Source organism: Strix uralensis, unplaced genomic scaffold (assembly GCF_047716275.1).
Source record: "Strix uralensis isolate ZFMK-TIS-50842 unplaced genomic scaffold, bStrUra1 scaffold_136, whole genome shotgun sequence".
Taxonomy (NCBI): domain Eukaryota; kingdom Metazoa; phylum Chordata; class Aves; order Strigiformes; family Strigidae; genus Strix; species Strix uralensis.
The window spans coordinates 133,074-158,445 of NW_027436774.1; the positions used below are offsets into that span (position 1 = coordinate 133,074).

At 37.7% G+C, this 25,372-nt stretch overlaps 1 protein-coding gene across 1 annotated transcript in view; it reads left to right on the top strand.

Moving 5' to 3' along the window:
* Nucleotides 1-25,372, top strand: part of LOC141938556 (kinesin-like protein KIF20B) — a 36,910-nt gene that overhangs the window by 2,287 nt on the left and 9,251 nt on the right. The window contains exons 4-24 of the mRNA XM_074857429.1: nucleotides 94-201; nucleotides 400-538; nucleotides 2,759-2,943; nucleotides 4,947-4,995; nucleotides 5,645-5,839; nucleotides 7,293-7,369; nucleotides 8,455-8,579; nucleotides 10,381-10,543; nucleotides 11,527-11,772; nucleotides 12,527-12,666; nucleotides 13,255-13,405; nucleotides 14,341-14,608; nucleotides 15,193-15,254; nucleotides 15,439-15,558; nucleotides 17,143-17,269; nucleotides 17,601-17,726; nucleotides 17,993-18,129; nucleotides 19,128-19,283; nucleotides 20,342-20,500; nucleotides 21,112-21,273; nucleotides 24,818-25,021. Coding sequence (XP_074713530.1) covers nucleotides 94-201; nucleotides 400-538; nucleotides 2,759-2,943; nucleotides 4,947-4,995; nucleotides 5,645-5,839; nucleotides 7,293-7,369; nucleotides 8,455-8,579; nucleotides 10,381-10,543; nucleotides 11,527-11,772; nucleotides 12,527-12,666; nucleotides 13,255-13,405; nucleotides 14,341-14,608; nucleotides 15,193-15,254; nucleotides 15,439-15,558; nucleotides 17,143-17,269; nucleotides 17,601-17,726; nucleotides 17,993-18,129; nucleotides 19,128-19,283; nucleotides 20,342-20,500; nucleotides 21,112-21,273; nucleotides 24,818-25,021 — 3,099 coding nt within the window. The remainder of the gene's footprint in view (nucleotides 1-93; nucleotides 202-399; nucleotides 539-2,758; nucleotides 2,944-4,946; nucleotides 4,996-5,644; nucleotides 5,840-7,292; nucleotides 7,370-8,454; nucleotides 8,580-10,380; nucleotides 10,544-11,526; nucleotides 11,773-12,526; nucleotides 12,667-13,254; nucleotides 13,406-14,340; nucleotides 14,609-15,192; nucleotides 15,255-15,438; nucleotides 15,559-17,142; nucleotides 17,270-17,600; nucleotides 17,727-17,992; nucleotides 18,130-19,127; nucleotides 19,284-20,341; nucleotides 20,501-21,111; nucleotides 21,274-24,817; nucleotides 25,022-25,372) is intronic.

Here is a 25,372-nt window from a genome sequence, read left to right on the forward strand (position 1 = left end):
ATGTATACTTGGGGTTTTTGGTTTGTTTTTTCCTCTAAGCTGAGCTTTTCATACACTTTTCATGCCTGCATTGTTTCTGGTTCCTTTTAATAGAGCTGTGTTTCGATTGAAGATTCAACAAGTGTCATACTGAAGCCACCCCAATATTCTTTGAGTCGACTGAGTGAAAAAACTGTTGGACAGAAGTTCACTTTTTCACAAGTAAATGAATTGTCTTTAAAAATTTTTAATCTTTTCCTGGAAAAATTTGTTTAACTTTATATTATTAAATAGCAATCCAACTAGATTTTTAAACTGTCAATAGTCTTTAAGATTATAAACATACAGAATTTAAAGGATTCTTTAAAAGTCTCTAATGATTGCTGAAACAAAATAAAGATGTTTCTTGGTAATGCTCAGGTGTTTGCCCCTGAAACAACTCAAGAAGAATTTTTTGAAGGCACCATGAAGCAACCAGTGCAAGACTTCTTAGATGGATATAATCGTCTTATTTTTACATATGGCGTTACAAATGCTGGGAAAACCTACACATTCCAAGGTATAAGTAGAAATGTGTTCTTGAATGAAATTCTTTTTTTTTTTTTTTTTTTGAGAGGATTACTTCTAGCAGAAATATTATAACTCTTTCCTTTATTTAAGCTGTAGGCCCTGTACATTGGCTTCTCTTGAATAATAATAATAATAAATAGCCTTTGAAAGTCTCCTTCCATAACCAATATCACTAAACTGCCAACTGACAGTCACTGCCAGAGTTTACGTAAACATACAGTGGTATTGCTTTGTAAGGCTGTAATAATTTCAACCAGGTGTATGTGACTTCTTTTTTCCTCCAAGTATCTAGAGGGTGGAGGGGGGAGTTAAGAAAATATGTGTTCTGTATATCAGAATGTGAAAAGTGTGTAAGTCCAGACTCATATTTTCTTAATCATTATTATAAAGGTCATATGCATCTTATATGCATTGTCTCCAAATAAGGAATAGTATTTGAGTCCGTTTCAATTATTACAGGCAGAGCATAAATGTTTTGAAACATATTTGAGTACTTCCAAGTATTTCTGTCTTGTCTCGAGTTTCTGAGTTTATCAATAATATCCTAGGAGACCTTGTCTCCTGATGTACTGTTTCTGTACTGTTAAAGCTCAATATCCTTTCTGGTTGGAAGATGTCATTCTTTAATTATTTTTCAAAACATTTTAACAAATAAGGTGGCTTGATTTAGATGGAAACAATTTCTCCTGTAATAAAATGGCAGTTCTAGATTCTATAATGCTTATTTTATACACAGAAGTAGTAGAAGGACACTATGTCTTATGCCATATGAAATTGATCTTTATTGAAGTGACATTGTCTTCTAAGTGATCTTCTGTTAGGTAGATTATAACTAAAGACTACTGCCAGTATTTTCAGTTATCATTAATCTGGGGCAATGATGGCATGCTCTGTCCTAATAAATAATAGGTAAATAACAACCCCCCAAAATTCCTAAAGTGTACAGTCCCGCATGCTTGGCTAGTTTGGGCTATATTGTGTGGGTTTTCAAGACTTTTTGATTCATGTCTTTTCAGACTCTGCAGACTTTTTCATGCTATTATATTTTTCTAGGACTTAACTATCAACTTGTGATAAGAACTGTCAGGGCAGAATGTTGCCTACGGGGTGCCATGATTTCCTCTTCTGTTATTCCCAGTATTGTCAATATAGCCTTTCCTTTGTGGCAGTACATGGCAGTCTGTATTCAGTCAATGGCAAGGGACTTAAGTGAAAGATGCAACAGTTTTTTAGGACTGTTTGTTGTTTGCCAGTGACTGCTACTTTGTTCATGTGAGGTTGAATTACAAGTGGCATTACGAGAAACAAAAAATTACGAGTAGATGAGGAGAAACAAATGTAATCCAACAGTACTTTAGTATGTTATTTGGTTCCTAGCTTGGTGTTTGAGTGCCAGCTAGATTTTACATAGGTTCTGACTTGGGCAACACAGCTAGTGCTGTAACTGGTGAAAGCCCATCTGTCTCAGGAGCGGTAGGAGTTATCAGAGGCTGGAAGATAATGCTGTCAGTCTGAGACAGGATAGTTGTTTCTCTTCCATTCTCCCCTCTTTCCTCTCCTCTCTGGTTTAGAAATCAAAGTTAAGTGAACCCTTTTTAAACTTGCATCTGGATTCAGAAAGATCAAGTGTTCACTGAGGCTTTTATCTGACTCCTTTTTGCCTTTCATGTGCAAAAGTAGGATGCTTTGGTAGGAAAGGGTCTGGGACAGGGAAAGGAGTGAGTCTTCACAAGGCTTCTAGAACTTTTTTGGTAGGGTCTGTGGAATTAGTACAGGACTGCAGCTGAGAGAGGAGTCATCAGTTGTATTTGCAGATTACTTCCTTGAGAGAGAGAGTGAAGGCAGCCTATGAAATGCAATTGAAAAACTGCAAATCTCTATTGAATGTGCGTTGGTTGTGGTTGGTTTGTTTTTTGTTTTTTTTCCTTAAGGCTAAGTTTACGCAGAACACCCCATCAGTTTTTATGTTCTGCCCCTTACTGTCTAAGGGGTAGAGCATGAGCTGTTGCTGAAAGCCAAATACCTTTCAGAACACTAATGACATTGCTATTACCTTGAGAATAAAAAACCCACTGCTTCGTGCTGTAAGTGGCCTCCAAATCCATCATGTATGCCTTGAGATTAGAGTTGCTTATCTTTCTGTCTTTGTTTATTTGTATATCTTGTTCACAGTAATAATTAGGGTCTTTCTTTGGTATGTTGCTTTCAGGGACAGAAGATGACATCGGTATTCTGCCAAGGACTATGGATATGTTGTTTAAAAGTATTCAAGGGAGGCTATACACAGCAATGGATTTCAAACCCCATCGGTGCAGAGATTATATAAGGCTGACTAGAGACCAAGTGAAAGAAGAAACTGCTATTAAAAATTCAATACTTCGCCTAACAAAAGAGGTAGAGGAGCACTTCTTTCTGTACTGACGAGTACATGCATCTTTAGATAGCTCAATGTTACCATGTTCATTTTTCAATGGGAAGCAACTCTCTGTATTTAAGTATGGACGTGTCTTTGCTGTCAGGTAGCTCTTCAGATGAGCAGCAAAGTGAGCAATATTGCTGATGAACCCTGTTCTGTGAATTTCTGCCTTGTGGCTGAATACTTTATACAATGTAAACACTAAGGTTTTTTTCTATAGTTTGAGCATCTGATAATTTATCCTCTGGGGTTACTGGTGCTTAATAAGGATGGAATGCAAATAGTCTCGCCATCTGCGGGGATGCTAGTAGGTCTGCTCCTTTAAACAATTTACTCTCTTCCAGGATACTTGAAAGAAATGAATGATTTTGAGGTTGTTCCCCTCTTCCAGTCTATGCCAATAACCTCAAAGGAAGCAAAGGGTTTTTTGGAACAGCAGAGCTATAAAGCTGTTGGATTTCTAAAGATTTGAATTCAAACAGGTTTCTGCTGGACTTTATTCTTAAACAGTTCACTATTGAGTAGTCCAGAAATACACTTCAGTTTCATGAATTGCTTGGAACTCTAAAGCTGTTTAGTCCAATTACAGTTGTGGGGATTTGTATTTTGTATAAGCATACCTTTTTCCTGGTGTCTTTAACTCTGAAATGAATGCAATAATGTAAGAAAACTGAGCATATGCTAGGAATTGGAACTAGAAATGGATTGCAGTGCATTTTTTATTTTTAGTGAAAAGAATTATCTGCCTAGTGGTATGCTGGGTTATAATACAGTGGTGTGGCTGTTGTGGGATGGAATCTATCTGTTACCTTGATTTTTATCCGAGTTACTTAACTAGAATTCTCCAGTGTGGAAGGCAGGTGGCAGCAGAGTTCTTCAAGACTTCACTTCAAAAGCACAGGCGTATGTTCTATCTAGCTCTAGCAGTCTTTAAGGGCTTCAGAAAAAACGATCATGTATGTGTCCCCTGTAGTTTTGCCACTAAATCTCTAAGCTGTTCTTATAACAACAGTTTTCAAAGTTTGCACCTACTTCAACAGAGAGAGGTTTGGGTGGGTGTTTTATATGTGTAAAGCTTAAACCTGAAAGTTTTGATTACACACGTATTTAACTATTTCAGGAATTGCTTTATGGAATCCCAGCTTTATATGACATATGCTCTTGACAAAACATTAAAAAAACCCAACCCAAATCACACCTGTTTTTTAATCCATGTTTCTTCTCTTAAGCATACTGGTTTTGGTAGACGAGTTGCACTTCTTTGCAGTTCTGTGCCTAAAAAAACCAAACAACCAAAACTAAGAGTGGGAATGGAGTGTGTGTGTATTAACCTCTATCTGTAGGGATTTGTTTTACTTTGGTTTTTTTTTGTTTTTTTTTTTTTAAGAATTCAGCAGAAGGAAGTTTTCCTTCTCTTTCTAAAACCTGGGCTTTATTTCAACTGTGATACAGCCTGTATCATGTAGTAGTAAGTTGTTCACTTAATTTCTTAAGTGAACAAGTGTTCTACATTTACCTCTATTTCTGAGAGTTGACCTAGGAAGCTGTAAGATACGGAATCCTGAATTAGCAAAATACCAATACTAAAAAATTTCCAGACTCTCTAGATTCACCAGGTTAAGAATAATGTGTAAACTGCAACTGGAGTTCCGCAAATCATCCTGTTAAATCACCCTGTTTCTCTGTGGGGTCCCACCCCTCTATTTTTCTGTGGCTAGTTTTCCTCTGGCTCAGGGAGCTGAAGTGCTCTGTACTGTGATAGGGCCTGATGTAAGGGAAGTGTCAGGGATGAGTATTAAGGTAAGAACAATCCTTTCAATAGGAGTGAACAGGTGCATTGAACTAGACATGATGCCTAGTCAGGATCTTTGTATTGGCATATTGCAACTACACTGTATTACTGTCTAGTAGGAGCTGTTACAAAAGGAACTGGTGATCTACTGTCAACGATGTATCTTAAAGCCTCTGTTCTCTTTTGTAGGTAGACCATCAAGATAGCACTAACAGCAAAGCACCAGTTGGTTGTAAGGGTATGTTTTATATTAAAGAATTGCAATTAAAGCAGGCAAAGAAGCTTTCTTAAAGTCAACAACTGACTTCTGGCCTATGTTAATAATAAAATGACTGCTTGGCATTTTTATATGCCTGTGAATTGGATAGTGATCAATTTATCTGGCCAGAAAACACAAGGATAAAATGGTTAGAAGTTTACCTGAACAGACATTAAATGAGATGAAACTATGGCAAGGAAAAATAGTACTACTTATGCTATGGTCTCTAGTGGTATCCTGACCCTGTATGTAATTAGATAAACCTAATTCTAGCATTTAAAAACTACCTAAATACTAGGTTTGCTTTAAAATGTTAGAATGATATGTACTTGTCAGTTTGATTCTTTTAAAGACATTGAAGAGACTTGAATAATTCTAACAAAGCTGCATGTTTTTGATAGAATTTGCAAGTGGGAAAGGAAGTGGTAGATGAGGTGTCTGGCAGATATGTAGGGTAAGCATGTGACTTCCAGATATTTAAGAAAGGGGAGAAAAGTTTCAAGGGATTTTTGTCTGGGGTAAGTGCTTTTTAGAAGGCTGCTGTAATATCAGTCTTCACTTACTAATTTTTTGAATAAAGTTTATTTTACAAGGTCTATACTGACTTGTAATATTTTGTACTTGACAGATTTGGAAGAACTCTTAAAAGGCTCAGAACAATCTAGCACAACTGCGAAAAATCACGTGAAATTTTCTCTTTGGGTTTCATTTTGTGAGATTTACAATGAATGTTTTTATGATCTACTGATTCCTATGTCAAATGACAAGAAAAGAAAAACACTACGCCTTGCTCAAGACATCAAGGGATGTTCTTATGTAAAAGGTGATTAGAATACATTGCAAATTGCCAAACGTGTAATTTGAGAAGTCAGTCTTCCTGTAATAATATTTATTTCTAGATTAGAAAACTCCTAACTGTATTCACTGTGGCACTAGAAATGTCTGCCTTGGGTATGAAAGGCAACAATCTACATACACAGAAGTATCTGTACCTTTAATAGTGTTTTCTCTCTGTTGTTAACTGTAACTCTTAAAAGCCTGCGTGCACTCCACTGACTTGATATTTCTCTGAAATGGGAGAAATATTGAGAACAATTGACAAATTTTTTAGTGTTTTGATTTTTTCCATTTTCTTAAAAAAGACTCCAAATTCTTACCTATAGTTATAATTGGCTCAACAGTTCTATTTTGTTAGTATTTTCAGAGAATATGTGAGAAAGTTCAGTCTGACTGCAAATTACATTTTACAGTACTCTAATGAAGCCTGTGATGTGATTTGTTGTGGGTTGGGGGAGGCGGGGGGTTAGCAGAACTCTAACAGTTCAGTGTTTGTTTCTGGCCATGGAAATAACAGGTTTCAAATCCTATTTGATTTATAGGTTCTTTGGAAAATCAAGACACCAATTCTAGATTAAAGGCTTTTTTGGAGGTGTTTGGCCTGCTCCTTTTATCTTTTATATGCCAAATTATAATTCAAAAAGCTGAATCAGATGATAAACCCAACTCCTTCATTTCTTCAAAGACTAGAAGAGGTGTGAAGTAGGAAATAGTCTGCTTTGAGCTATGCTTCAGCATAATCTCTTTTTATAACATTTGGAGGTATAAGGCTGTTCCTGATGTTCTAGAGGAAAACCAGCTGATGATTTTCTTATTTTTCTTCCTCACAGCTGGTATTTTTGCTAGTACAATTTTGGTGACCTCTAGTTTAACTGAGGCCATAATGTTCATATTCTAAGTTCCATTAGTAGGGTTGTAGGTATTTACTCTAGCCCATACCAAGGTGATATACAGTCATCATATTGCAGACAAAATTCTTCACTGATTTTCTTTTTTTTTTTTTTTTTTTTTTTTAACTTGATGGCCCTGAAAGATGTCTAGGTGATTTTCCCCCCGCACCCTCAAAATCGTAGGCTAAACCAGAGAAGCTGTCCAGGTAGAATTCTGCCTTGATGAGTATGAACATAGGGCGTTCATGCTCATATTAGACCCTGTGCTTTGGCTTTTCAGAGTGGAGGCTAAGGTTGCTCACTTAATTTGGATGGAGCATATTTCTGTGTGCTAATAGGATGAAATGATGAGAGATATGTGCCCTTCCTTTCCCATGGAAGGAAGAATCTTGATTTTGTCGTCACATAATTTCTGTCTGAAGCATGCTTAGTAAAATGTTTTTGTCTCAAATAAACGTATTATTCTTGGTGTGCATACGTTATCCCCTAATCCCTTCTTTCTTTTTGATAATGATATTTACAAGATTACTGTGTTTGTTCTTCCTAAAGGTCTGCAGTGGGTTCAGATTTCTGATTCTAAAGAAGCTTTTAGACTTCTAAAACTGGGGTTGAAACACCAGAGTATCGCAAGCACGAAGCTAAATACTTTCGCCAGCAGAAGGTGAGAAACTTTTTGAATAGCACTGGGCATAGGATGGTGTCTGGGAGGAAGGGGGAACTAAAATATGGATTGTGGCTTTTAGGAGGGGAAGAGGCTTTAACAGGGTCTAGATATCTAGGTTTGGCATCCTTTAGCACTGTGTGACCCAATGTTTTTAGTCAAAAGGATTCAATCCGTCAGTAAGATGAACCTGTACAAAAGCTAACAGATTTATCAAATACTGTCCTTCAAGCAAAAGCACTTAGCTTTATTCCATCTAAATGTCTGAGGAAAAAGCAAAATAAAGGCTACACCAGCATCTCTTTAAAAGTTTGTATCTGATAGAGTATATGCTGAGACATGTTGACAGATTCAACAGTGTTTTGAACAGATGTTGTGGAGGCTAAAAATATTTTGAAGGTATTAGTCTACTTTATCTTCTCTGCTGATTTAAACTTTTCCTTTTAGTCACAGCATGTTCACAGTTAAGATACTAAAAATTGAAGATTCAGGAGCCCCACAAGTCACCCGAGTCAATGAGTAAGTTCAGAGCAGAGACCCTCTCTTCTTTTGTGATGAAGTTGTCAGTTATCTTCTGTGTTGGTGTACTGGTACTGACTATATACCCAGTGCTTCCTGGTAGAAGCTCATGCACTTTCTACCCACTTCCCACTCCTTTTCCCCACTTTCTACAATCATGCAGTACTTGGCCCTCTATCTCCAGCCATCAGGTTGCAGTGCTGTTCTATATCTTGTCCCCTCTGTTCAGCACAAGTTTCTGTTAGCCTGCTATATACCTGAACTTGTCTAAGTCCTCAAAAGGAAGAGGATGGTGGTGGGGGGGAGGGGAAATAAGAAGTGTGTTGGGAAAAGATTTGTCAGGAGGTAATGTAAAATTTGATTGGGAAAGCAACACTGAAAAGAATGGAAGTGTTTGTGCAGATGAAGATCAAGAAATTCTTCCTCTAAAAACAGTGATCATTTTAAAAAGTGAATAATTTGTGCATGTTCTAAGGTAAATAAAGGGAGTTTTCCTTATCTGTTTTCAGATTGTCACTGTGTGATCTTGCTGGTTCAGAAAGATATGCCAAGACCCACAATGAAGGTCATAGATTGAAAGAGAGTGGAAATATAAACACCTCTCTTCTGATTCTAGGCAAGTGTATTAACGCACTCAAGAATTCTCAACAGTCAAAGTAAGTCCTTGTACGAATTGCAAACTGGTTGTGGCTTTTAGGTATTACCTACAATGTTTAAAATATGCAATGCTAATACTAAGTTTTTGGTGGAAATGATGTATAGACTTGTTGATCTACCAAAGTCATCTTAAACTTGCCTTGTTCTGCTCTTTAAATCATCAATTCTAATCTCCTTTAAGCATGCTATTGTATATTTTAGCAATTTAACTTTACTCCTCTGAGCTTGGTTTATCAAAAAATCAAACTTTGGAATAAGTTTAAACCCCCCTTTTCACCAGTGTCATAGTAAGTGTCAAATTTTTAGCCTTTTATTACTCCTTACGAACTAACTCAACTGTCTAATACTTCTAGTGTAACATTTTTTCATCAGCAGAACATTGCTGTGCTATCATAACTGTGCACCATTTGACAAAATTTGTCTGTTTTTTAATAAATACTGACATAACTTTTAACACTCTCCTCCTGATCCAGCTAACCATATGCAGACAAAAGAAAGCCTTCCTGCTATTTATGCCCTACCTTGGGGATCTAAATAAGAGTGAAATAATACAAGAAGCTAGTTGTCTAAAAAACAGTACAATATATAGTCACAGCTGGATATAACTGTCCAGGAACTGCTTTCTCCACATGTTCTCATTTGCAGCTCTATTTCTGTCCCAGAAGTTAAATGAACCCAGTCTGCTGATGGATGTGCTTTGCCAAATTCACTTACCCCGTAGCACTCTTCCTGACAGCCTGTTCAAAGTCTGTAACACCTTAAGATGAAGAAGCTTTGCTAGCGTGTGTTCCTGATTATGTTCTGTGAATTTACAGTCTGTCTTATTTTTCTGTTCTTTCCAGATAGGAAGGATGCATTAAAACTAGCGGCTGCTTAGAGGGCTGTTAATGTATTCAGAATGACTTCTTCTGATCCCAATAACTTGGAATTTTAAGAGATCATGCTTCAGAGCATTTCTTCTATATTGTTAAAGTGTTAATACATGCCCTTTGCAAGTTGAATAGGAAATAGAAACTTTCTTAAAATTATTTTGGACTACCAGTCCTGCAGCAAAGCTATTTATGAGCTGTCTATGTACTCTGGTAGGAGTGTCGCTGCCTTCCTGAGTTCTGTAGCACTGTCCATGTAACTGAATAGCTGTTATGTGTCCAAAATGCAGGCAACCTATTTGGTGGCAAGTGTGCGTTCAGTCATGTTTTAGGAATTCTCATAAAATTTCCTATAAGCATCAAAAACTACATCCCCAGCTGTTAAATTCAAGGGCACAAATTGTGATTTTTTTTTTTTTTTTTAGGAAGTGCCAAACTGCTGGGAGATTAGGAAGAAAGTTCTGAAAAGTATCTCCATGTGTTTGGTGTATGCTCATTTTCTTGCCTAGGCACTTGCTCTTGTCCATTCTCAGAGGCCGGATACTGAGTGAGAGAGATCTCTGATGATGTTGGATACTGCATGCCTAGAACTAGATATGTTCTCTTCATTAATGTGGAAGGGAAGAGAGAGGTTGGGGTATAGTTTGGTGTAGCATGAGGCTGTGTGACCTGCCCAAGGCTAAACGTTGAACACTTTCAGTTTAAGTGCTCCCATTGGTTATATTGCTATAGCCTATCTAAGATAATGGCTAAAGCCACAGTCACAACAGCCACATGGTCTCTCTACAAACAGCTGCATCTAGTCCAAAACAATTTTAATTTATTTAATGACTACTACTTTAATAAATATTTTTAAGTCTTCATGCTGGGTAGCTTTTACACTGACTGGAAATTATTAAACATCTGGTCATCTGTTCTTTTGTCTTTAAAGGTCGCAGCAGCACATACCCTTTCGGGAAAGTAAACTAACTCATTTCCTTCAAGGATTCTTCAGTGGAAAGGGGAGTGTATACATGATAGTAAACATAAGCCAATGTGCTTCAACGTATGATGAAACACTCCATGTGTTAAAGTTCTCGGCCATTGCACAAAAAGTAAGTGTGTTGCAGTTTATCTTGATCAGTACTTCTGATTTGCCTTTAAAGAGCAGGTTCCCTCACTCCTAAGAATATGAATTTAGTGACTGGGTTTTTCTGTCTCATGTTGCAATCGTATTTTCTGATTGCTCCTAGTCAGGCTTTATTTCCTTGTAAAGCTTTTAAAAAGGCTTTGTTGGGACATATATTTCCTATTAAAAATCCGTAATTCCCATAAAATATCCAGCCTGACAAGACACTTGCTATATTTGGAAGAAATTCCATGAGATCTGGGTGAATTTTTCTTCTGTAGTCATAGCATGCTCTCACCTAGTAGCAAGTCTAGCTGCCCCATATACTACTGCTATCTTAATGTGGAATATTGCTCACCTGAGGTATGTAGGTTGAGCACCAAAGAGAATTTGAAAGGTTGTCTTTATGTCCTCAGGAGCTTCAGTGGGAAGGTGGAGGTTAAGCAGAATGAGTAGGAGTAAGTGCAGGGATAGAACCCTGGTGGAGTTGGAAGACAAAAGTATTGGGGATCAGTGCTGCAGCCTTAATGGAAACCATGGAAAACTTCTGTTGACAGTTAAATATGTTCAAAGGACAAGAGATCCAGGCCATTAGAATGTGGGCTCATCTAAATGGGTTAAGTACAACACTAAAACAAACAGAATTTGTTGGATGGCATTTGTGTAATGCAACTAGAAACTCAAAGTATAGGAAATACAGAAATCTGAAGGTGCATGAGGTGGCAACCCTCTTGTACGTTGTCAAGCTAGTGAAACTTGGTGTTCCTGCAATCAAAAGAAGGGTTAGACTCTAAAGTGACTCCTTTATACTCTAGCTGGAAACCGGTTGAAGTAGTGACTCTGAACAGATGATAGACTGGGGGAGTACTGTGCTCAGGAGACCTATAGGGAAGTGCAGCGGGTATATCTTGGAAGTGCCAGTAGAGGATTAAAAAATACTGAAGACTTTATTCTTTGTTTTCTGGGTAGGTTTTAGCTATGGACACATCTGTTTTTGTCCAAGATCAGTCATTTGACCAGAAATCAACAACATCATCACTACTTAGTCACATTAAAATGCCAATTTCAAGGAAAAGAGTTACTGTCCTATGGGACAGGAGCTTAGAAGATGTGATTGAAGATGATAATGAGATGGAGGAACAGCATATGTCAGGAGAAGAAGCAGTGCAGAAACATGAAGATAATAAAGTTATTATGGGAAAAAAAGAGTACATGGTATGTGCCAGGGGTATGTTAAGAATTAGCGTAGCATGGAGTCTTGAAGCAAGGTATTATTCTGGTTTTCCCCCCTCTCACCTTTTTTTCTGATCACCCTTATTTTATCTAAATCCAGCATTAAGAACTAAAAGTGGGATTACTCATGATGTGATGATGCCTGTTGTGGGAAAACTCTATAATGTGTCTGAATATAGACCAAGCAGTAAGAATTGCAGATTTGGCTTTCTCTCCTTTTGGTAGCCTGTGGTCAATGCACAGCAAGTATTACCTGCTTTTAGCAATACAGAAGACTGTTTCTCTGTATTCTGTGTTCAAGAAAATGCTGAAAACTGTTCCTTAAGGAACAGCAAATTTAGTCACTTCTAGGGAAGATGAGGAGGGAACTGAGGACTAGAAACTGTTTTGTGGAGGTTTCATTAATATTGTCCCAAAAATGAGCACCTGGAAAACAAGAGCCAAATCCTGTGGAGCTTAAGCCTGTTTAAGACAACTTCAAGAATTCTTGTAATAAAATGGATGTTCTTTACAAATGCCTGCTCTGTGCAAACTTATAAACTGCTGTGTTAGTACCAAAGAGATCTTCTGATCTACTCATAAATCTTCCTGTTTATGAATAAGCTAATAAAAGAACTGGAAGAAATTTTGTCAGGTGGAAGGGTAAAGTGGTGTTGTAGTGTTTGAGGAATGAGAAAAATCTCACTTATGGGAAACCATGTCGTTATGAAAAACTTAATACTAATGGTAATTCTAGATGCTGCTGAATCTCATAGAAGAGTTGAAGAACAAACTTATTGCTGAAAAGAAGAATAAGTTACTGCTGGAACTAAAGATTCGTGAAGAGGTGATGCAGGAATTTGCCCAATATTTTGCTGAGCAGGAAATATATTTCAAGTAAGTTAGCTTTAAGTGGTTTTTAAAGTTAATGATTAAAAAAAATTAAATTCCATTCATTTATTTCTTAAATCTGTCTCTTGGCTATAAGAGACCACACTCTTCTGCTAGACTTACTGCCTCTGTTAATAGATCAGTTTCTGTTTGGACTATGAGTTCAGGAAAAATACTGTGTAGGAAAGGCTTTGATTTGGGGCACATAGGGTGTGTGTGTGTGTGTGTGTAATCTGTCAGCAGTGTTCCTGTAGAGCTCTCCCTAACAGAAGAGCTTTGATAGGATGTCTGTAGAAAGAGTGACACTTGCAAATTCTTTGGTTACTGCAGTCTTAGTGATACTTCAGATGGGTATTCTGGCTCAAGAAGCTTAGAAAAAATGCTTGTAGTCAAGTGTTAGCCATATCTGTGTATATATGTCTCCCCCTCATTCTTCAGGAGTGTGCGTACTCTGGTGTAGCAACACCATTTTGTGTATTGTTTTATTGTGCCAAAATAAAGAAAAAAACATCTTTGTTTATAGGCAGCTGTACTAATAACTTTGTAGCAGCTCATACTAGCTAGCTTTTATCTGACTTATTTTTCCTACTATAGTGAGTTCCTTTCTTATGAACGAGAACGGCTTCAAGAAGATTCTGACAGACGCCTGGAAATCTTCAAGGAACTTGTAAATGGTGATCTTGAAGACATGGATGAAGAAAATGAACTAAAGGATAAGCCTCGCAGTGAACAAGCTGGACCTCTGGTATTATGCCCCTGATAACATCCCTTTCACTAACTACCTGTTATGGTGATGGTACGTCTCAAGAATTAGAAGAATGGTTTCAAGGAATTGCATGCTGCCTAACTGTATCCTCAGCAAGATATATTTATCATGTTCAATAGGAGTAGTTGCTGTGCCTCGGATATGCATTTAGGAATCTGGGGTTTTCTGCATTTCTGCAACACAAAGTGAGAATTACTGTGTACAAAGAAACTGGGGGAAAAGCTGCAATTATGCTATAAACTGTTGCATTGAGTGCCTGTTTAAGGTATTTGAAGCTGACTTCTAAGACCCCATATATGGATGGTACTGGAGTGGTCCCAGAGACTTCTTTCCTCTTAAGGCTATTGTGGCTACAACTGAAGCAATGATAATTGTATATACACTTAAGCATAACTAAACTCTGAAGTTGAGGCTGGTTCTTGTGAGTTTCGAACCCTTTGTTTTTAAAAAAACAAGGAGGAAAGAAAGTCAGTGTTTTAAGTACAGCTTAATTTGATAAGTTACCACAAACTTATTTGACCTCACAAACTTTTACTGATATTTGAAAATTTCAGATGTATTCCTTCTAAAACTGTTTGCTTGCTGTGTTCATTCAGTGTTCTCATCGGGTAAAAATGCTAGCTTTTATATTAAATTTGGAGGGGATGCTTTTGTGGTGGTATAAAAGGGAATGTGATGGTGGGCCGTTAAATGCTTTAAAAATAAAGTAGCTGTTACTTGATGCTGGAGAATTCTGTGTGAAGGTAGAGAGAAACTGGCAATCAAATTGCCTGTGAACCTACAAGATGGCTTTGAAGTCAGAATTAACTGTACTTAGATGTTTGAGTACATAACGTTCTTTGAAATTTTCAGTAGAAATAATGGATATTGTGTAACTATTTGCTACTTCTAAATGGATATAAATTATCTTTCAGGATGGAGAACATGGCATAGGGCCAGGCACCTACATTGATCTTGAGGATGTTATTGATTCTCTGCAGAATGATGTCGTTGATACCAAAAAGCAGGCGGAAGAAACATACAGATACATTGTGTCTCTGGAGGACCCACAGGAAGCTATAGGTTGGCTTGAAAAGCAACTGGGAAAAACTAGCACTGAACTAACTCAGACCAAAGAAAAGCTGACAGAGAAAACCAATGAACTAATCAAAATTGAAGAACAGCTGACACAGAAAACCAAAGGTGAGCTGGGTGTGTGTGTGATGTGAAAGAAAAAAGAAATGACACTGTAAAATAGAAATAATCCAGTTGAGCAGGATTTTGGAACCAAATCGTATGTTACCTCTATAGGTGGTAATCAATTGTTTTGTGTATGTTTGGGTTGAACAATTCCACAGGCCTTGATTATTTCATTTTTAAGACAAAACTTAGAACTGTCAGTTGAAGACTTCTGAATTGTGGGGGTAACATGTCAACATTATTTATTCTTGATTTCATGGTTATATTGTGATCCCAGCACTTCACATTTTGCTGATGCAGTGTTTTCAGGTATTCTGTGGAACATTCATAGATAAAAGTATCAATACCTCATAATATGATTTCAGCAGAAGTCTCTTGACATGATCTATATTTTATACGGGTTACAGGGCCCAATTCTGTTCAAAAAAACCTGAACTTTTGAAATGTGTCCTGTAAGTAGAAGCCAACACAAAAATAAATGAGTCTATTCAAAAGCTACTAAAGTACCAGAAGATCTGGAAAAATGGATTACTGAGTAAACCATGTAATAGCCACTTATTTGATGCAGGCTTCTCTTCCTGTTACAGACTTTGAAATGCAGATGATTAAATCGGATGAGGCTGCTGAGCAGCTTAAAGAAGCAACTGAGGTAACTTTCTCAAAAAAAACTTGTGCAAAATTACTTGCTTTAGTACAAAATTTCAGTAGCTTAAAATGCTATTGTAGTATGTTTCTAGCTTTTTTTATATCAAGCTTAGCTTAACTGATCTTGCTTCTAAATGCATTGTATAGTTCAAGAATTTAGCATTGACTGAACTACTTTCTTTTCTAAGAAAATGAATACGCAGAATAAAAGGATTCAAGAACTAATGGACATCGCAGAGCAAAAAGATGATGCTATCACGAGACTGCAAGATTTGATATCCTGTTTAGAAGAAACCATAAAAGACTATGTAAGTCTTAGACATCTCAATTTTCTGTTTACAAAAAAATTAAATCTGTGCTTATAACGGACTTGACTATTTTGGAAAATTGAATTTTTCTGTAAGTAATTGCTACTTTCTTGAAATGGTAGCAGGCGAAGTTGGCATTACAACTGAAGTTACGGCAAAATGTGTGCAGAGGTGTGTGTGGAAAATAGGATTTCTGGAAGCAGTGATCTGGAGTTACTATTGGAGGACTGTCGATGAGACTATGAAGAGCCACTCTAAAGAAAAAAACAACACTCAAACTGGGAGGACTCCAGCTGTGGGAAGAGAGGGATTATGTCACTGTCTTTTTTATTTTTGCCTGAATGGAAGAGGAAGGAAAGGAGGTTTTGCTGCAGCAAAAGCTCAAATTTAATTGAAGTTAGAAGTTAGTGTGAGAAGGACAGTGGTTGTGTAAATTGGCAACAAAAATCAGTGTGTCCCACCTACTACCATGATGCACACAAACTTTCTAAGGCAGAGCAATAATATGAATGTATTGAGCAGAGTTTGATCTAAGAGTGGATGGCCAGGGTATCTCTGCTTTTGATGCGATCAATAAAATTTGCAGCTGGCTAGTCTGCTGCTGGCTGCTGAATGCCAAAAGGCTGGCTTGGCTACATGTACACAGGTTAAAAAAAAAAAAATCAAAACATGCGGTTAGGTGTTTTTTTGAGCCTGATGCCCTGTAACCTGAAATGTAGTTCTGAGAACATTTTAAGTTAAACTTAGGCAGCGCTCTGATCCATTTTTCTCTTCCACTGTGAACTTAAAGCTTTGACCATACTTAATCTTCTATTCCCTCTCTGCCTCTGAGCAACTTAGCTTTTCAATAGTATTAATGCTCAGAGTGGTAACAGTTGTGATGACTGCTTCCTATCACTGCTCCTTCCAAGAGACAGGCTCTAGCTCTGTCCAGTGTTTCTATGAGACTGTGTGGGATGAAACTTAAAATGTGACAACAAACCTCAAGTCTGTTCTATAGATCATTATTTTTTTTAATGAATTACTTAGATGAGTGATTGGTCCTTGGCAACCGGCATGGCTTGCCACTTGTGTCATCTTGTGAGTAAAGAAACTTTATTCTTGGTCAAATACATAGTCTAAAGTATGTATGACAGAACTGACTAGGCTTTCAAATTGCATCAGATCTTTCATGATAAAAATGATCTGTGGCTTTGCTGAAGGTGGTTAAGACTCCCAGCTCTACCAACTATGACAAGAAAGTGATGAACTTGTAGAGCTGACCATTGGCCCTTTGAGCAAATCATGGATTTCCTCAACTCTTTTGACACTGGATACTTCAGGTGGTAAACTCCTTTTGCATTTCGTAGTTTCCTAGTCTCTTGCTCTACTTTCTGTACAGTGCAAAGCATTGTGCTTATTACTGTCTGAAGGTGTACCTGCTTTTTGTTTAAGCAACTGATCTGTAACTGACTTGTTCTTCTGACAACCCATATACAGGTTACCCAGATAGATTTGTAAAAATATTTGCATCTAAAAGATTACTAAGCCTATTAAGTGCTCACTTTGTAAAACTTCAAAGTAATTTATCTTATTTTAACACAGGACAACACTGTAACTACCATTAAAAGAAAATTGGCAGAAAAGAACTCTAATGAACTGATTGAAAGCAGCCAATTCAGGGATTGTGAGGAGACTCTATTGAAAGTGGGAAGAAAACGTTGCTCTGAAAGTAAGCCTATTGTGGAAAAAGTCAAACCCTGAAACATGAACTAGCACAATAACAGTTTTTGCAGGTTTGATAAACATTTAGCAGTGGAACAATAGTTAGGTTTTCGTATAATACAAGCCTTAGTCTGACATTAACAATGAAATGCTCACCTAAATCAAGTTGATGAGAATCACTTCAGAATTTTGGATTTGGAAAGTTTAGTAGAGATACTCTATTTCTTTCTAATAGAGCTTTAGATCTCAGGAAATGGGGGAAATTACTTGTGATGAAGGCACTTTGGGAGAGAATGGTGGGAACTAGGATGGGGGCTCATCTGTAAATATATTTTCAGATCTGTGTGCAAAGGAAAAAATAATTGAAGATATGCGGATGACATTAGAAGAACAAGAACAGACTCATATTAAACAAGATCAAGTGATTGAAACCAAATTAGAAGAGACCAACAGATTAGTTTGGGGTAATCTCTCCATGGAAAGGGAGCAAGGAGACAAAATTGTTTTGGATGTATTGTGATAGCTGCTTTAAATCTCTGTTTTGATTTGCTGAGTGTTATTTAGGCATTAATTTTATATAGTACATAACAAACTTCTAACAGTTAAAGGCTTCTGTTGTCCCTCTGTGGTCATGGCTGATAAATCCAAGTAACTTTAGTAGAAGGATGTGAATGTGGTCAAATATGCATTTAAGACTATGTTATATAACCTCATTTTGTGTGCTGACTAGAACTGGAAGCATGGAAGCAGAGATATAGAGAGCTGGATAACCAGAGCAATAGTGACTGGCAGCAAAAGATGAGCAAAACCACAGAAAAAAACATAGATGAAAATGAGGAATTAATAAAGCTGCGAAAAGAACTGAAGGTAAAACATGGTGATGTAATTCATACTTAGGTTTAAAGCCATAACTTTCATTTAGGAGTCTAAATTTTTTTTGTGTTGCTATCTTCAAGAACTAGGGCACAATGTGGCAAGTTCTGGTAAAGGAAACCTCCTCTAAAAACTGCCGTGCATCAGTGCAGCAAAGTCTGGATGTGGTGTCTTTGTAATATACAGCATCACTGATGCTCCATAATGGAGTGCACCCTTCACTATGTTATGCTACCATGGACGGTGCTTCTCTAGCTGGGCTCCTCTTAAAATTGTCTTGAACAGATGTCAAGAGTTGGATTGTTTCAAGCCTTTTTCCCGTCAGTTGCTTGGGCAAATAAATCAGACTGTTTAAAGATCTTGTGCTTGCTGTGTGACCTGTAAGTCCTTCCTGTTAGACTAAGGATTTACCTCTTAATTCTCCTTGGATTAGAAAGTAGACTTTTTTCTCAAGCAGCTTTTCAGGTCCTATGTGGGAGAATGTCTGACAAGAGGTTTGATTGTGGCAGAGAAGGAGGCAAAGTTGCTGTGATTGAAGCGACATTCTTAGTTACACACTCTCTCTGTTTACCATTCAAATTTTGCTGCATTTTTTGCCTTTCAGTCTTGAAGTAGGTTTTTTAACATGTTCTGCAAGTATAAAAGATTGGGAATTTGTAAGTAAAAAGGGTCTTTTTGCCATTACCTTTGGTGTAACTTTAATAGTGTTTGTGACCTACCCAGAGCATTTTTTAGAGGGAAAAAAGTCTGTTCCCTGAAGATGTGCCAGTCCGAATAATAAGTTCTGAGAACTGCTGAACAATTTTTTTAACTGGAAAGGAACAAATGAGAATATAATACTTGCACTTGGGAATATGCTGGAGTAAAACTGTGCTAGTATTTCTGTTATCTTTTTGAAATTAATGAGTTTAATGGTAATCTGGATTTTAAGACTTCTTTTTTTTGTTGCTTAATCTCTGCCTATGGCTTTATTTCTGGTTCCACTAAAATAGGAAAGTGAGACAAAGTATCAAACTGATAAAAAGAATTGGCTGGAGGAAAAAATGAGACTCATGAGTGAAGTGAAAGAAGCTGAGAGCCATCACAACAGAGAAATGAGAAAATTTGCGGATGACAGAGAACGTTATGTAGAGCAGCAAGCAGAAATTGTAAGTGACTGGAGGTCTCGTCAGAGTCCTCTAGCGTAAGTCGTTAGTACAGAGCAGATCTCGTGTCAAGTGTTAACAGTGTGGGTGCTTGAGGGGAGCTGGCCTTTGTCAAAGTCCCCTCATTTATCACATGACAAAGCCTACATGAGATCATCTCAATGTGAAAGGGAAGAATAGGAGTGTCACAAAATGAAAAAGCGTGATACGTAATGGAAGTTAGTGTGCCTGTTCCTTTCTATCCTATCACCACCACCACCTTCTTCAAACTTCATCTTGTGTGTAAAACACCAATAAGTAACCTATGCTTAAATGAATTGCTACTTAATGAAGCTAAGAAAACATACTTTGAAAAACAAGATTTGTTGCTTGGCTTTTCTGAAAAAAAAAAGGGGGGGGGGGGGGGGGGAGAAGCCTATGAGGCTTTAGAAGGAAGAGAAGAAGCAAGCAGTAGTTGACAAAAAAAGCCTCTTTCCAGATCTTTCCAGTAAAAATACTTGGTCAAAATGCTAGTGGTTTTGCTCCCATACCACTTTCAAAGTAGGGTGACTGATAGTTAATAACAAGGTGGATACCTTGCCTGGTCACTGGGCTGTATCAAGGTTGTAATTTCTTAAGCATATGAAATTATTGTATGAATCTGTGCAATCTAAAACTGTACTTGCATCTAGAAGTAGTTAGCAATGACCTTCTGGACCTGCAATCAGTACAGGGGGATGTTAGGAGCTTGGGACTACTTTCACTTTGTCTGTGACTTTGCTTGCCTGAGACTTTCCAGTAATAAAATCAGTAAGTGGGCAAGCAGGAGTGGTGGTTCTTGACAAAAATTCTCTTCACAAACAGTATAAATATAGATACAGTTTTTTCTCATTTGAAGCATGGTTTGCTTTTGTATATTTGTAGTGAAACTAGTTCTGTGTGAGCTTTTTAAGATCTACATAGGCTCTCAAGTCTACTGAGGCCATAAAATAGTACTGACTATGCCAAACTAAGCTGTCAGAACAGTTCAGATGGTTTGTAGAAGTGGTGTTCAATTCTAACCTATTTTTTCCCCCATTCAGGAAAGACTTGCTGCACAGCTGGTAGAAAAGGACAACAATCTTCAAAAGTGGCGTGAAGAAAGAAATAAATTAATAGAAGCTTTGGAAGTACAGCTCAAGACTTTGGCTTCTATCACCATACAAAAAGATAAAGAAATAGCAGAACTGAAAGAAGCTGCAGTAAATGATTCAGGAAAGGTCCTCTCTCATTCTTTCTGTTGTTTCTGTGGGATTTTTTTTTTAGTTGTTTTTGTGATTTTTCTTTTGTTATTCACTAACTCTGCAAAACACTATGTTTTGGCTCTATTCCAAACATATTGAAATTGTTTGCAGCTAATACAAAAAAAAAAAAGCTTTATGCTTTTCTGAAACTGAATTTGTAACAGTAACTGAAGTTTCAAAAAACTTAGTAGTTCAAATAAACACTCAAGTCTATTTGATCATTTGATTGCAATTTGATTAGACTGGAAATCTGAAACAACTATCACATCAGCTGCCTTTTGCACAGAACCAAGAACTTCACAAACAATGGGAGGTGAAATTTATAACCCTACATAAGTAGATTAAAATAAAAATTTTGCATTGCATCTTCCCAGGCTGTTGTATGACCTTTCTTGGCTTTAAGTAGAGGCCACTCATACATGAAGTTGTTGGCTTTTTGTTGGACAGCTGGCTGTTTGAGCCTGCAATTCTAAAACTGATGCTACTGAGTAATTGTAATGATGCTCATGCACATGTTAATTTCTTTTGCCAATCCTGCAATTTGTGGCAATTTTTGCTATGTTTATTAGGATGAGGGAACTGATACAGAAGAACTAAGAAAACAGCTGGCTGAGAAAGATGACTTTATAAAGGAATTGAAACAAGGCGTTAACCATAAAAGTCTTCAGTCTTTGGCAGAAGTACCTTTACCTGAAGGACAAGATAAAATAGATCAGTCTGTAAACAAAGAGGTATGTTTGTTATATTTATAGAAAGTATGTACTAATGATATGTTGTTAGTAACATCTTTTTTTTGTTGTTTTCTCAGTATATATTTCAGCAATGTGGGGAATCTCCCAAAAGTTACTTTCTGTAGTTCTTCGTACTTTAACTATATCATTAATTCTGAGTTCTTGTTTATTCTTCTCTCTCCCTCTTTCAAGTTCCCTCTCAGAAAAAGAAGTACTTTAGTTAAGAGAATACCACCTCTCTATACACTATAAAACTTCTGTACCTGAGGGAAAAACTAGTTAACTAATCCAGATTCTAGAGATTTGAAGACATAATATTTGTGATGTCACCTCTGTTTGGTTATGTCAGTGCTAAGGGGATTTCAGCTCAGACAACTTTCCTGATACCACCTATAGTGTGGTAGTAGAGATGGTTCTGTAATTAGAGCTGCCAGCCCGTATGGGGTTCACAAGAACAGAACGGTATCTTGCATCTTACTTAAAAACAAAACAATATTTGAAGTTTACACAAAGAAAAGATCGACTTTGCATATTTCCTGAACAAAAATTGAAAGGCTTGCACCTGTACTGAGCCTTCTGATTATGACCAAATCCCTGTGTGCTACGTGAGCAGTATTCAGTGAGGTAGTTTTCCTCCCAAACTGAATTAATGCTCCGTGACTCCATTGCTAACTAGTAATGAAGAGAGCTGAACATGGATTTCCTAGCAGACCCTCCCCTGGCTGCTAGAAGATGCGATTCTCCTCTTGTGGCAGAACTGGACTGAATGATGAAATGCATCTCTTCATCTCTCTCCTGTCTACTGCCAAATAAGACTGGCCAGTTTCTTGCTACTTCATCAATTCAGCTGGTGCCGTATAGATAAAGCTTGTGATGTATGAGGGAGTAGAGAGGAGCTCTCAGAATGGTTATTGCTTTATACAGCTTTGTAATGGCAGCTAAGAGAGCACCATAAAGTTAGTTATTTTTGCTATAAAATTAGTTACAGAGAAGAATTGTTGTGAACAGTTGGTGCTGAAGTATTTACCTCAAGCCAGTAGCCACAGTACTTGATGTTATGAATAAGGAGAGGCTACTACCAGGATTATCATGTGATAAACTGTTATGGTGTGAAGTGAATGGGGTAGAGTTTTGGGGGGAAGTCAAATAATTCTCAGGAAAGATATAGTGGAGATAAAGAAGAAAATCTAAGGTGATCAAGACGATGTGTGTCTCCTGCCTTGTGAGGAGAGGCTAAGAAGCTGGCACTGTGATTAGGAGAGGTTAAGGCCACCAGAGGGTTGTGGGGCTGAGGTTTACAAAATCATGGTTGCGGTGGGTAAACAGAAGGCAGAACTGTCCTTGTTAAAATCCTGCAAGAACTGGGCAGCACTTCGTGAAACTAATAGGAAATAATTTTAAGACAGCTAAAATAACATATTCCTATATGAAGCAGCTAGTAATTTTCTGGAGGTGGTGGAAACAGTTACTGTCAGCAGGGATTAGAAAAATTTTGTAGTAGAAATCCATCAATATATTTTTAAATGGATACTCTGAGGGTTAGACAGTGGTGTAGACTCTGACAATTGTAATGCACAGCTAAGAATGCTGGGAGAGTATGGAGAGGACAGATGACAAGGTGACCAGGATCACTATCTTATCCTTAAATAGCATCTCCCTTTGCCACTCTGGGGGCAGAATATTGAACTAGACGGACTGTTGGTGAGACCCAGCAGGGCACATCTCATGATGGCATCGTGAGTAGAGGTTACTGCCTTAAACTTGTGTTGTCTCTCAGCCCAGGTGTTCATTAGCTGTCTGCACTTGAGCTTTTATATTGTAGCTTTAGAAAAATCAAAATATTTTGAGGTTTACAGTTTAGCATAATCTCTTCTCGTTCTAAATATTTACAGTTTATAGAAAAACAAAGCAGGACTAATCCTATACTTTGTCAAGTATTTCAGTTAGATATGACGCAGTTAAAGGGAATTATTCATTATCTCAATGTCCTGGCAGTGCCTCTTCATTAAGTGAGGTTGGTACAAAACTGAAATTTAAAAATTTTATGCAGTTGTATGGGTTTTGCTAAATGCAGAATAGGGAAGAAAATGTATCCTGTTGTCTGAATAATTCTAAAGTTTTATTCTGCAAATACCTTTCTTGGTGATCAGATCACCTCATTTTAGTGGCTTTTGGTAGAAATAAAAGATGTATAACATAATCATGTGAATAGCTATATCTGACTTCAGCTGCATGCTCTTGAAATCCTACCTCTCACCAATGCTTATGAAGTGGCTGATTATTAGATAAGTCACTTGAAACAAATATATAAACCCTTTTAAATGGATGAGCAGTAGCAGGGCAAATTGGATTTGCTTTCTTCCACTACAGGATTCCTGTGTGTAGCTGTGTTAGCTAATGACACTAGCCATTCCTGTGTAACTTTTTGATGGCTAACTCTCATGAAATAGCAGTTATAAAGAAAAATGTTTCTATTAGCCGACTCCATTCTTGGGAATGCAGTGGTGCTTGTATTCTTACTCAGAATCCCAGCAGAGCCTGTTGCAGAATGTGACTATCTCTGGGCTTTCCATGAGCTTTGATCACTTTCCTTTTTGAGAGGAGGAGAGTGCCCTTCGAGAAGCCACAGCAGCTGCTCTGTTTGGGACCCCACCAGCAGCAGTAGTAGCAGCCACCTGCAGTTTCTAAGCACCAACCACCCCAGCAGCCTGTCTTTCAGGTTTCATTCAAACAGCTGCTGAATCCATTCCTGTATGCTAGCCAACAGCTGAACTGCTGCCACAGAGATGCAGGAGCTGGGAGGACCACAGCTCTCACTTGCTGGTTTTGCTAAGAAAAACAGGTTGGGTGGATGGTGGAAGGTAAGTGCTGCTGAGGAAGAAGAATTGTCAAACTGATTTTTCCATCCCACCCTCACTGTGCAGTTCTTGCAGTTTGGCTGTAAGCAGGTACAAGACAAGGTTTTCAGCTTGTGGGCTGCGGGCTGCCTTAATGCCTGCTCTTCCTCCAGAGAACAGGTAGTGATGTAGAAGCCTCTCATAGGTTGAATTTGGCTTGTAGCTTGCTAGTTGGACCTTGTTACTTACACAACTTCTCTGGTGTAGAAGGGGAAGGGAAAATTCCTTAAAGCTAGGCTAGAGAAAGGTTATACTTTTCTCTCAAAAGCTGCTATCACTGCCTAGCTCCTAAGGAGCAGCAGAGTTAAGATGAAAGTCATGTCCATTCTACTACTGCTACTTGTGAAAACTGTGACTGTCTCTGCCCTTGAGCAAAATGACTTGGAAACAAAGTATCAGGCTGAGTTCAAGTTCTGTCACTGTAGATAGAAACGTTAACTTTTTAAAATGTAACAAAAAAGTTTTAGAAAGTAAGGGTTAAACTCTGCTATGGTTGAAGTAGATTCCTTCAATTAGAAGTGTTCTGAAAGTGAAAGCTGGGAAATGGAATGCTTACTTTGCAATCCATTGGGGAAAGATGTGTATTATGGGTTTTTTAACTCAGTTATTTTAAAACTTGTGTTCTTAAAATTTCCATGTATTTGCAGGAGCATTCAGAAATTGTCCTTGACTCTTCAGAAGTGTCCACAGAAAGTGGAAATACTAGTTGGTTCCCAAAACCAGAGATGGAAATTCAGTTCACACCTCTGGAACCCGATAAGAGGGAGGTGAAACACCAGGGCAGCACCTTACCAGCTACAGTTAAAGTGCTCAAGCCAAGAAAGAAAAGGACAAGTGAAGAGAGGGATGAGGTATGACCTAGACCAACTGACAAAATGTGTTGTGTAGTCTTTCAATTTAATTACTCTGATCATTTGTTAAAATCCTATCCTTTTGATTCTCACTGAGATCCTAAGGATATATACAGAGAATATTTAAACCTCTTTCCCCCCCACCCCCCACCTCCTGCCAAGGTGTGGATCTCTGGCCTATGTTGAATAAAGTCATAGATTTCAATTTATCCAGACTCTGGATGCTTGTCCCTGATATGTACTTCCTCTTCACCTTTTACATTTCTCTCTCCTTGCTCTTACTATTTGCTTCTGTCTGTAGCTGTGATCTGCAGGATTAGAGACCAGTTCAATAGAACTGCTTCTTTTGGT